General features: G+C 50.3%; 1 protein-coding gene across 2 annotated transcripts in view; it reads right to left on the reverse strand.

The window, feature by feature from the left end:
• The window catches only part of Trpm2 (transient receptor potential cation channel subfamily M member 2), a 54,368-nt gene that overhangs the window by 25,782 nt on the left and 16,411 nt on the right, over positions 1-12,175 (reverse strand). For both annotated transcript variants that reach the window (XM_076917057.1, XM_076917056.1), the window contains exons 8-16: positions 11,395-11,575; positions 9,417-9,478; positions 8,487-8,687; positions 6,754-6,856; positions 3,837-3,958; positions 3,230-3,583; positions 1,705-1,842; positions 1,056-1,185; positions 703-848 (exon numbers count right to left, since the gene is read on the reverse strand). In XM_076917057.1, the coding sequence (XP_076773172.1) occupies positions 703-848; positions 1,056-1,185; positions 1,705-1,842; positions 3,230-3,583; positions 3,837-3,958; positions 6,754-6,856; positions 8,487-8,687; positions 9,417-9,478; positions 11,395-11,575 (1,437 nt within the window). The remainder of the gene's footprint in view (positions 1-702; positions 849-1,055; positions 1,186-1,704; positions 1,843-3,229; positions 3,584-3,836; positions 3,959-6,753; positions 6,857-8,486; positions 8,688-9,416; positions 9,479-11,394; positions 11,576-12,175) is intronic.

Consider the following 12,175-nt stretch of genomic DNA (forward strand, 5'->3'; position numbering starts at 1 on the left):
TTATAACCACAGTGCTCTGAACCCCTGACCGCAGGTGGCCAGCATGACAGGTACCCCGTTGTCAGACAGCAGAGGAATGGGGGTTTGGGTGATTGGAGCCAGGCCATTGTGCATGGTGGAGAAGCAGAACTTATTACATGGGCTCTGACTCCCCTCCTGCCTGCCATCTCTCCTCCAGCTGCAGGATTCCCAATCTCTGCAAGGTCCCGAGGCTATACAATCCCAGGCAGTCATAAGTAGACCCTTTTCAGTGCCATGGGCCAGGTTGGATTCCCCCCTGGTTATCCCCAGTTCTGCACAGCCAGGGACACATGGAGCTCCATGATCATGATAACAGCATGGGGCTGTGCTCTAAGAATAGCCAATCAATAAAGGGCTATGTTCCCTGGTCCTTAAGGTTCCATGAAGGCTACACTGTCCCTCTGTTCTTCCTGAGACCCCTTAGGTGGCATGGGCTCTTAGAAACTACACAGAGGGCCACCTGACATTTGAACTGCTGCTTCCAGGGCCACCAAACACTTACTTTGCTGTGTGCCAGCTTGCCTATCCCCAAACCAGGAGACAAGTACCCGTCCATCCGCCTATGGCTAAGTACCAGGTACTCTCCCAGTCTTCAAAGAGTTGCATTGCTGGGAACAGCCATGTCATTGGAGCTATGCCCACCGAAGCACCTGGCTTAGGAGCAGGCCCTCAGGGAATCACCTGGATGCCTCCGTGAGACACGAATTTCATGTCCTTGGCCTCTAGGGCCAGCTGCAGGCAGGTGGTCTTCCCCCAGGCCTCGGACACACGGACAAGCAGCTTCTGGGCTCTTTCCTCATCCTTCCTGTAACACTCAGTGAAGACACCTGAGGAGAAGAGGAAGACATACTCAGCACCTGGGGACAATCAGAGAGACGGCCCTTCAAGTGATACCCGAAGCAAAGGCAAGGCTAATATATCGGAAGTGTCCTGAAACATCTAGATCATGGACAAAGGCTGTAATCAACAACATCAGAGCTGACATGCTGAGATAAAGATGCTGGTGACAGTGCAGGTGGCCCCAGGAGGCTTACCTATAGCTCTGTGCTCAAACTCATCTGCCAGTGCCAGCATCTCCTCAGAGCTGTCTGTATCCTCCTCCTCCTTGGACAGCTCCTTCAGGACCTTGCTACAGGCCAGTGCTGCGGCGATACAGTCCTGGCTCTGGGACAGAAGGACACTGTGAGGACCCAGGGGACTAGCTAGGTTTACCCGCCCTGCTTCCAGAAACCTGTGCTAGTGAACGGAGCTACTTAGGATCCCAAGTTTGTGTGGGTCCTGTTCATATAAACAACTTGAGTCACGCCACTTTAACACGTAACTCTTCTGATGGCAGCCTCTTGGACAGACCCATGGGTATCATGTGCTTGTCTCCCTAATGGGTATGACTAATAGAAAGGAGCCTGGGAAAGTCATAGAGAACAACGCTGCCTACATCATAAGCCCTGAAACTAACCACAACAGATTGCTTATAGGGCCCTTATCTCTCCTTCATTTTCTTTCTGTATTTAAGAATTATTTTTCCACCAAAGTTTCTTGTTCCTCACTTCTAGGCACTCCAGTCCTCTCTGGCTTAGAGATCTTAACTGTGCCATGACAGCCATGAGCTATTGTTTGTCATGGGAAGTGAGTCTCTGACTCAGACCACCAGTCGAGATATTGCAACTAAGCCGGGCCTGGTACCTGAGCCCAGATGATGCCCGCCAGCTCCCTGTGGTTCTGGATGATGGCCCAAATGAGAAGGTCGCGGACTGGGTCAATGGTGAAGGTAACATGGCCTGTTGATCGCTTATAGAGAGACCGGAGGCTCACTCCCTGCACCTGATAGGCAGAGAACAATCCATGTCTCATAGACGTCCCCAGCATCAGACCCCCAAGGTGGTGGGCAGTGTGTGTCTTGTCTTATGATGCCACAGAGAGAAGACACACATCACTCTTGGGAATGTAATTAAATGATTCACTGGGGGGCTGAGGAGATGGATCAGTGGTTAAAAAGCTTCCCGTATAAACTCGAGGAGCTTAGTTCAGATCCCCACCGCCCACGTGGAAAAAAAGTGAGTAAGCATGGTGGTTGAGCAGCAGAGACAGGAGGACTCCCAGAGTTGGCCAGTCAGGCTAGCTGAAACAGAAAACTACAGAATCAGTAAGAGACCCTATCTTCAAAATTAGGTGGTAACAATCGGTAAAGCTACCCAACATCAACTTCATGTACAGACACACACAGGTCCAAATGCATATACAGCACACAGGCATGCATGCATGCACACACATGTACACCAATTCACCAGACTCCAGACATAAACAGAAGCGAAGCATGAAGTCCTCCTGATGCCGACCCCAGCTAAAGTGCATGTGTAAATGCCACACCTCCCTTAGCAAGGCACACGGTGCTTCCTGTCAGTCCAGGCACATAGTGAGACTTGGGGGCTCGGCATAGAGAGGAGGTGCTCTCCCTGAGAAACCTCTGTCTTCCCAGCTTTAGAAAGGGGGTGTTACAAGCAAACTGAGCCCCTCTGAAAGTGCTATGTTAAAGCCTAAACCTGCAGTGTGGAACTTCAAAGACAAGACACCTTGGCGATTTATCCTGGCTGATGAGATGAGGGAGTGCCTTTGGGGTTTAAGTGAGGATGGTATTTCCAACCATTTTCCCATATAAAGATTCAGCAAGAGTCTCCTCCTGCAGGACAGGGAGAGAGGTCTGTCTCTGCAGGAACCAGTTCTGTCGCTGTCCTCAGACCTCAGCCTCCATTACTGTGTGAAAATAAATTGCTACTGTTTAAGTCCTATATTTCAAATAGCCCATACCTTCCAGGACAGAGTGCAGAGTCCATTGTTTTGGGCTTGTTTGCATGGCTAACTGGTTCTGCTTTTCTCTTTTCTCTCTCCCTTTCTTTCTTTGAGACTACCTCAGTGGACTACCTCATCATGTAGCCCAGGCTAGCCTCGAACTCTTCATCTTCCTACCCCAGCCTCCTGAGAACTGAAATTATAGGCATCCCCCACCCCACCCCCACTGCTCCCCTGCACCCCCTACACATTTAGCAATTCATTTTTCTAATGACTTTGTAAGAGCTCACAACCCAGCTGAGGTCACAATGCCCGTCCGCCAGGAAGCCAGACATTGCACGTGACCAGCATGTCCCTGCACCACTGACACCACTGACACCAGCATCCAGCCATCACTAGCGCCCACGCTCCCAGCACTCACGTTCAGCTTGATGTGCGGCATGGGCAGCGAGAGCCGTGGCCGGTCAGTGTACCGGGGCCGGGGGTACAGCAGCTGCGTGGAGTCCCCCAGGAGTTCTCGCAGCACCTGGGCCACGTGATGCATGTGCAGCCGGGGTTTCGCAGGTACGTAGGTTAAGCGCTCATGTTCTTCTGCCAGCACCTTCTGCAGCTTGCTGTGGAAGAGGCAGGACGGCTCCAGGTTCTCGTACAGGCAGAGAAGAGTATCCCAAGTGACAAACTCCTTCAGCCTCACCCCATTCTCCAGGAAGAGCCTCACGAACTCAGGCTTGTTGGAGATGAGAGCAGCCGTCATCATGGGATGCAGATCTGCGGGCTGAGAGGGAGCACTGCTCAGTGATGCTCACACTAAGTCAGCACCTCCTGGAACTCTGAGCTCAGGCCCCTAGGAGAGGCTGGTGGGATATCTGTCCTGAAGGCTGGAGCCTGCCTGGTCAAAGTCCCAAGGCAGAGCTGGAACCCTGCAGAAATGCACACACGCCTCACTTGCACGCACACACACACACACATTTGCACATGACGCACCCCACTTGCACACAACACACCCCCATTTGCACACAACACCCCACCTTCCACTGCCATTCGTCGGTGAAGATCTCGCTGCGAGCGATGTCCACGCGGTTCCAGGCCACAGCCAGCTTCAGCTGATGGTCCCAGTTCTCATGGCCAAAGTGGTCTTGGCTTCGAGAGGCTGTGGGTGACAGTGTGTGTCAGGTACCTCTGCCTGAGGCTTGTTTGGTGCCAGGCTCAGGAGTTGTCTAGGAATTCTAGTTCCCATAAAGATTTCAAGGCGAACTCAGAGCTCAGTACTGACACCCACCTTGGGAAGTACATTTAATCACTGTTAGGCTCAGAGAATCTCAGGGTGAACTTTAGTTTGCCCATCTCCCCACTTTGGGTTACCTTCCGGGCATGTCAAGTCCCTCTGTGACAGGTGGACCACAGCATAAGTCACGATAAAAGAATATATAGGAATCTAAAAAGCATTCATCTACATTAACATGCAAAGCAGAATTTCAAAAGCCAACACACACACATATATATACATATACACATACATACACACACAGAGAGACACACAATACACACATACATGCACACACAGATACACACAAACACATACATGCACACACACAGAGACACACAAACACACACAGACATACACATAGACATGCACACAGGTGTGCACACACACAAACACACACAGACACATACACACACAAACATGCACACAGACACACACACTTACACACAGACATGCACACACATACAAACACACACATACACACACACACACACACCACCTTTGTCTCCATTCTGCAGCAGCCATACCATCCAAATTCTCAGGAACGCATATCAGCCAAGCTTTTCTGCCTTACTCAGGTCCACAAGCCTGTGCATTTATTTCTATTTGGAGAAAAACTAAAACAGCTTTGGTCTCCTCCCTCACACCACACAATAGGGTGCTGAGACAGGCTGGGTGTGTAAAGCGACATCAGTGACTATCAGCACCCTTGAGGCAGGCAGAGTTCTGAGCCAGGACACAGAGAACATAAACTACAGAGGGAAAGCTTACAAACCATGAAAGCTAATCCCTCTATTCTTCAAAGCCACTGGAAGAAAATGTGGCTGCAATCCACAAACCAAGGAACGACTTTCCACTTCAAACCACTGACAGAGGATTCATATCAGTCTCCAAGGAGGAGAGAAAATGACAACAGAGGCCATGAAGCATGCTCCACACCACAGGAAGTACTCCAGGAAAAACCATATTGAAACCACACTGAAACTCTGCGTCTGTCCAGGCTGGTCCCCAGCCCCCTGTTATGTAGTACTTTTCTCCAGCTGAAACCTCCTTCTTGGAAGGAAACTCATTAAGACTCAGGAAGTCCCTGAAACTCACCAAACTCACAAGGATTACTTCCCAGGATTATATAAACTGTAGAGGAATGCTGAGACAAGGAGATGCTTCCACCCATGCAGCTGCCTGCAAGTGGTACAGAGAGACCCAGAGACACAGTTTCCTGAGTCGTCACCCATACTTGAGTGGCCTTTCAGTGATGACGCCCCTGCCTCTGAGTCATCCATGCTCCTATGAGTAAATTCTCACCCACACTCCTCTAAGTAACCTCAATAAACTCACTGGTTTACCAAATTGGAGTTTGGTAGTAGTGTTACTTTGATCTTTCCTCGGTTCCCTATCTGAGGTGAGCAGATGGTTCATTGATGTCTCCCCAGGAATGTGTTCCTGGCCCTTCCTCACCCACACCCTGTGGCTCCACCTCTTTCTCTATGCATATCTACTCTAAGTCCCTCTTATAAATGGAGTTTGCCATAGTGATGTTTCGTAAACTCTCTTGCAGACTCCCCAGGTTAATCTTCAAAGTATTAAATAGCCAAGCCTGACCTTGAACTTGGCAGTGAATCTCTTGCTTCAGGCTCTGAAGTTCTGGGATTGCAAGCATGAGCCCTGAGACCTGATTTGGAATTACTAACCTTTCGACTAGTAACTGTTACCGTCTTAACCTCTTATGTGATGAAGAAAACAAATGTTGCAATTCTTTGTTTTGTTTGTTTGTTTTGTTTTGTTTTGTTTTGTTTTGGTTTTCGAGACAGGGTTTCTCTGTATAGCCCGGGCTGTCCTGGAACTCACTCTGTAGACCAGGCTTGCCTCGAACTCAGAAATCTGCCTGCCTCTGCCTCCCAAGTGCTGGGATTAAAGGCATGCGCCACCACCGCCCAGCAAATGTTGCAATTCTAAGTGTTACACCGACTCGAACGTTTTTTTAACTGCCTGTGAATTTGCCAGTTTGGGATCTTTACTTCTTCCTATGGCTATGAATCGCTCTCTGTGGAATAGATAATAACTTTTAGTTCTCCCTGCTGGCCCCCTGAGCATTTCTTGTAATTCTGGTCTAGTGGTTACAAATTCCCTTGTTTATCTCCTTTACTTTGCAGCCCTCTGCCTTCCACTTTCTAAAGTCTCTAATCAGAAATCTGCCCATTATCTTTTTTTAATATTTATTTATTTATTTATTTTATGCATACGAGTACATTGTTGCCCTCTTCAAACACACCAGAAGAGGGCATCGGATCCCATTACAGATGGTTGTGAGCCACCATGTGGTTGCTGGGACTTGAACTCAGGACCTCTGGAAGAGCAAGTCAGTGCTCTTAACCACTGAGCCATCTCTCCAGCCCCGGCATAGTATCTTATCGAGACTCCCTTGTATGGGGTAACAGTCACCTCACCTTGTTGTTCTCAAGATTTGTCTCCTCTGAAAAGTTTAAGTGTAATGGAATAGGTGTGGGTGACTGATTTCAACTCACTGGGTGTTAGCTGTGTTTCTTGGGTGACAGGGGTGTGCAGGGCATGGCAGGGCAGCTGCCACACCTGACTGAGATGCTGACGTTCATCCTGAACCCATGTGTTCTGGTCTCTCCCCTTCCCTTCCCCTCCCCCACCCACCCTGACCCTAGTCTCACCTTTCAGTAATGCCTGCAGAATGGCCACATCCACATCCTGCTGACCATCCTTGCCTTCCCGGAAGATCGTCAGCAGCTGCCGCCTCCGGACAATATCTTGGATCTGCAGTGAATGGATTTCAGTGAGATACTCTGCCTCCTTGAAGATCAAAAGGGATTAAGAGCCATATGCCCCAGTCTGGGCAGGTGCAGGCACGGTAGGAGCACTTGCCACCAAGCCTGATGATGACCTGACTTCAATCTCCTAGAACCCATACAGTAGAAGAAAGACCTGATTCATACAAAGTGTCCTCTAATATCCATAATGTGTGCATTGTGGCACCAGCGTGTGAGCATGCACACACGTACACACACACACACACACACAACTAAATGTAACAAAAATACTTTTGGATAAAGAGAGAGATTAAATTCAGTTCTCTGAATTGCCTGAATAATTTATTATATTACTGAGAAAAGGCTCCTGGCCTGCCCAACAGCTCATAGCACACCCAACAGGGAAGCAAAGGTCTTCCAGACTGGGGAGGCTGGGGTGAGGGGGGATAAGGGAAGGAGATGAGGAGCTCACAGAACTCACATTGTTTCCTTACTGGATAATCCTCAGAGTATCTGTCTTAGGGTTTTACTGCTGTGAGCAGACACCATGACCAAGGCAACTCTTAAAAGGACAACATTTCATTGCAGCTGGCTTATAGGTGCAGAGGTTCAGTCCATTATCATCAAGGTGGGAGTATGGCAGCATCCAGGCATGCATGGTGCAGGAGAAGCTGAGAGTTCTACATCTTCATCTGAAGGCTGCTAGCAGAATACTGACTTCCAGGCAGCTAGGATGAGGGTCTTAACCCCACACCCACGATGACACACTCACTCCAACAGGGCCACACCTCCTAATAGTGCCACTCCCTGGGCCAAGCATATACAAACTATCACAGCATCCACACCAAACAAGGCCACTTGAGTCCTTGATAAATTTAAAATGAGGTCTCCGTGCTTCCCTAAGCTACCCAGTCAGAGAGCTCCTGTTCAGGAGCCCAAGCCTCTCCATGACTCCGGTGTAGCTAGCTCTAGGTGTCCCTGTGGCCTATGGCTGGTGGGACCTAAACTTGGCTTGACTGGAGCCTAGCACTGCTCACACTCACCCCAAGAATCTCACTTAGTAAGTAGAACTCTGAGTGTGAGCTCAGAGCTCTGAGACTCAGCCTGCCTTGCAGAGGATATAACAAAAGTGTAGACACTTGCTACACATTCGGCATTTGTTTGGTGCCTCCGCAGGTCTCATCAGGGCACCACCCCAAATCCCAGCATCTGGGATGCTGGGTACCTTTGAGGTCACTCCTTATGATGAAACAAGGCTGGACCACTCACTACTGTGGCCAGTAAGCTCCTCAGGTATCTCAGGCAAGGTTCATCCTGTGCTTCCTGGCCCTCTTCAAGTACCACACCCTTCTATTCCAACAGTCTCTGGGTCCCAGAACAGCACTTTCAAGCTGAAGTGTCCCAGAAGGGTCTCAGCATTCTACAAGTAGAGTTCAAAATCCAGTTCTCCTGTGGCATGTTGTCCGTCACATGCTTCAAACTCGCAGTGCCCAACCAGGTTACCTCTTCTCTTCTAGGGCTCAGAGCCTCCCACCATCTGCAAATCCAATCATGCACCCACTCTGACCCATTTTGGGTCTCTGGAGTCCTGGTGTGTCTGGGAGTCAGCCTGGTGATCACATGCATATGACCCTCACCTTTTTGGTCCATTCCACGATCTGGTTTTCTGTGAAAGTCTCAAACATCTCCTGGAAGAAGATGCTGAGTTTCTGCTGGATTAAGGAGATGGTGATCTCAGAGACAGGCAGAGCGGCCACCTGAGCGATGACGTCGGCCACTCGGCCGGAGCCTTCCACTATCACACAGGGCGTGCCATTGGTGATGGCATTGTAGATGGTCTGTAAAACCAGAACCAAGTGTGAGCTGGCTAGAGTTCTCACCCAGGTCTCACAAATTTAGAATAGAACGTTATTCAATAGCAGCTTGCATCCCACTTGCTACTAAACTTGAGTGAGCCTATGAAGCTGGAACTTTCTGGAAGCTTCCAATGGTTTGGTGCACACCACAGAGCTGCTGCTATCACACAAGGACAAGGTGTACCACTGATACACCTGATTCAGGCTTGTCACTCAACACCTAATACTAATTAGTACAAAGGGTGTGTGGCATAGCCATCGGCCAGACGCATTCACAGGGATGCTGTGTGGATCCAGAATGACCAAAACCTGAGGGATACAAGAACCATGAGGAAAACCCCAGATCTCAACTCCAGGAGCTGGACTGGGGCTGGGGCCTGTACTTGGGGAGTAGTGCTTGGGATACTGGGTGGAAGCCTAGAGAGGTCATGGGAAAGAGAGCCAGTAGACCCACAATGACCTGAGCTAAAGCCAAGCCACCTCTCCCACAGGAGGGTCTACCCATCACATGCCTCCTCTTCTACCTAGAAACATCCCTGTCCTGTGGTGGATTCCTTCTCCTCCATATCCTGAGGACAGCATGCTTTGTGTGTTCTCAGTGATGGCTTCAGATTCTAGCCAAAGCACCTACCAGTCCTCCCTCAAAGCACCTACCAGTCCTCCCTGCACAGCAGCATCCAAGCCCCACACTGCACAGCAGCAAGTACTCACATGCAGAGTGCCAGGGCCACCCTCCAACACCACGCAGACAATGGGGATCTTGATGGCCACACCTAGACAGACGCAGAGCCCATGTGAAGGTAAGCTGGGGGAAGCACAGACCTACCGTTTGAATCCTCTTCCTCCACCCACCCAACTCCACCGTAGTCACATGGGGAAGAACCAGCTGGACCCAGTGGCAGACAATGGTAGCAGCTAAAGGTGAACAATGACGGCTTGTGGAGAAGTTGCTCAGTCACCATACAAAAGCAAACCCAGCCAGCTCATGGTAGCACACGAGCTTTAATCCCAGCTCTTAGAAGGCAGAAGCAGGTGGATCTCTGTGAGTTCAAGGCCAGCCTGATCCACAGAGTGAGTTCTAGGACAGCCAGGACTACACAGAGAAACCCTGTCTAGGGGTTGGGGGAATGAAGCAAACCCAAGACCACCTGACCATTTGCTCCATCCCTACCCCCCAGACCATTCTCCCTGCCCCTGCCCCTGCCCCTGCCCCTGCCCCTGCCCCTGCCCCTGCCCCTGCCCCTGCCCCTGCCCCTGCCCCTGCCCCTGCCCCTTCCCCTGCACACTCACTCCACCCCTGCACCTACCCCTGCATCTACCGCAGTAGTGACTCCTGTACCTGACTAACCAGGCCAGCCTTCCACCTGTATCCTATTCCATCCTGATTGAATTGTACAGAAGGGGCAAGAGCAGACCTCCATCTCCTCTACCCAGTGGACCCGCTCTAGCCAGCCTGCCTTTCTCTACTGCTCTTTTCATGGTGCCTCAAAATCCAGGCTGGCTCAAGGAGCCTCTAGGAGGGGCCGGACCCATCCCTTGTGGGCTGGAGGGGTATGGGGGTACACAACATGAGTCTTCTCCCCTTCTATTCGATCCCACCCAGAAGGCAGGAATATGGAGGTGATATATGGGGTTCCCTCCCCAACCCGGTGCTAACAAGGGTCCCTGCCTTGACACACCTCCTACACCAAGCAGTGCTCCTCCAAGCAGTGCGCCCCCATTGTGGAGCCTAAACAGATTACAGATGCCCTGGGAACTTAGTGGACATGTCATGGGACCTGGGGGAGGTGATTAGAGGGCTGGGTGCCCAACCCCAGTGGGGATCCTGCGGTAGGAAGCACAAGGAAGCTTGATATCTGCTGCCCAGTGTCACTCCAAACAATCCATGTACTGAGCTGGACCCCCCCCATGCTCTGTGTGTTCTCCCCTCATCTCACACACTGGGCGCTCCCATCCCTCTCCCCAAAGGCAAGTAAGGTCAAGCTGTGAGGTCTGTCTGTCACCTGTTCCCATTTCACAGCCTATACTGGCTGGTTTTGTGTGTCAACTTGACACAAGCTGCAGTTATCACAGAGAAAGGAGCCTCCCTTGAGGAAATGCCTCCATGAGATCCAGCTGTAAGGCATTTTCTCAATTAGTGATCAAGGGTGGGAGGGCCCACTGTGGGTGGTGCCATCCCTGGGCTGGTGGTCTTGGGTTCTATAAGAAAGCAAGCTGAGCAAGCCAGGGGAAGCAAGCCAGTAAGTAACATCCCTCCATGGCCTCTGCATCAGCTCCTGCTTCCTGCCCTGTGTGAGTTCCTGTCCTGAATTGCTTTGGTGATGAACAGCAATGTGGAAGTGTAAGCTGAATTAACCCTTTCCTCCCCAGCTTGCTTCTTGGTCATGGTGTTTGTGTAGGAATACAAATCCTGACTAAGACACAGCCTGAAACCATCTCTAGTTGAAAATGTAGAAGGTTCTATTAACTGACAGCCTAACAGCCAAGCCTACACTAACACCCTTCCACTGATGATAGAAGCAGCAAGAGAAGACCTGTACCCATGAAGAAGCATTCAGGGACCCGGGAAATGAAATGAATACAGTCGTGTTGTGATCTCACGTCCACTATGCAGGTCATGGCCAGCTGTGGCTCTGAGCCAGCCTCTCTTCTCTCTGCCCCAGGTTCCCTCAGGAGCATGTACACTTACCCCCCCTCTCCTTCGTTTGCTCTGAGATGAACTTCTCCAGCTTAGTCCTCAGAGGAATCTCTACGCCATACTGCCCATGGGTCCCATCATCCACCAGGATGAAGTGGGAGTGGTTGCTGTCCAGGCAAGTCAGGTTCCCTTGGCCTTCCTCATCCAACACGTACTCAGCGGGGAAGCCTTCCTGTGGATGACCAGGGGAGTCTCACACACACATTGGTTTAAAAAAAAAAAAGAAAAAGCCATACCTGTATTCCGGAAACAGGGAGGCGTCTAATAACTTGGATAATGACGCCCCCCCAAGTATACCAATCTCTAAAACCAAAAGTCTGCTGGTGTTCCCTTATTTAGAGAAAGGGCCTTTGCAGCTATGGTGTTAAGGGTCTAAACATGAGAAGATTAGATAGGTTTGTCTGGATGGAGCCTCGGGAACTCCCAGAAGCACCAGCAGTTACAGGAACAGGAAGGGTACTCTCAGAGCCCCGGAATAATATAACTTCATTCTTGTCGGGGTCAAGTGATAATGTGTCTGTGCTGTGTGGGAGAGTAACTTTTTTTTTTTTTTAATTATTTATTTATTTAAATGAGTACACTGTAGCTGTCTTCAGACACACCAGAAGAGGCCATCGGATCCCATTACAGATGGTTGTGAGCCACCATGTGGTTGCTGGGAATTGAACTCAGGACCTCTGGAAGAGCAGTTGGTGCTCTTAACCGCTGAGCTGCTAAGCCAAGCTTGGAGGGTAGTGTTAAAAGACAGCCCAACCTGCTGCTGACTGCCAGA

This window comes from Arvicanthis niloticus, chromosome 20 (assembly GCF_011762505.2).
Source record: "Arvicanthis niloticus isolate mArvNil1 chromosome 20, mArvNil1.pat.X, whole genome shotgun sequence".
Lineage (NCBI taxonomy): Eukaryota > Metazoa > Chordata > Mammalia > Rodentia > Muridae > Arvicanthis > Arvicanthis niloticus.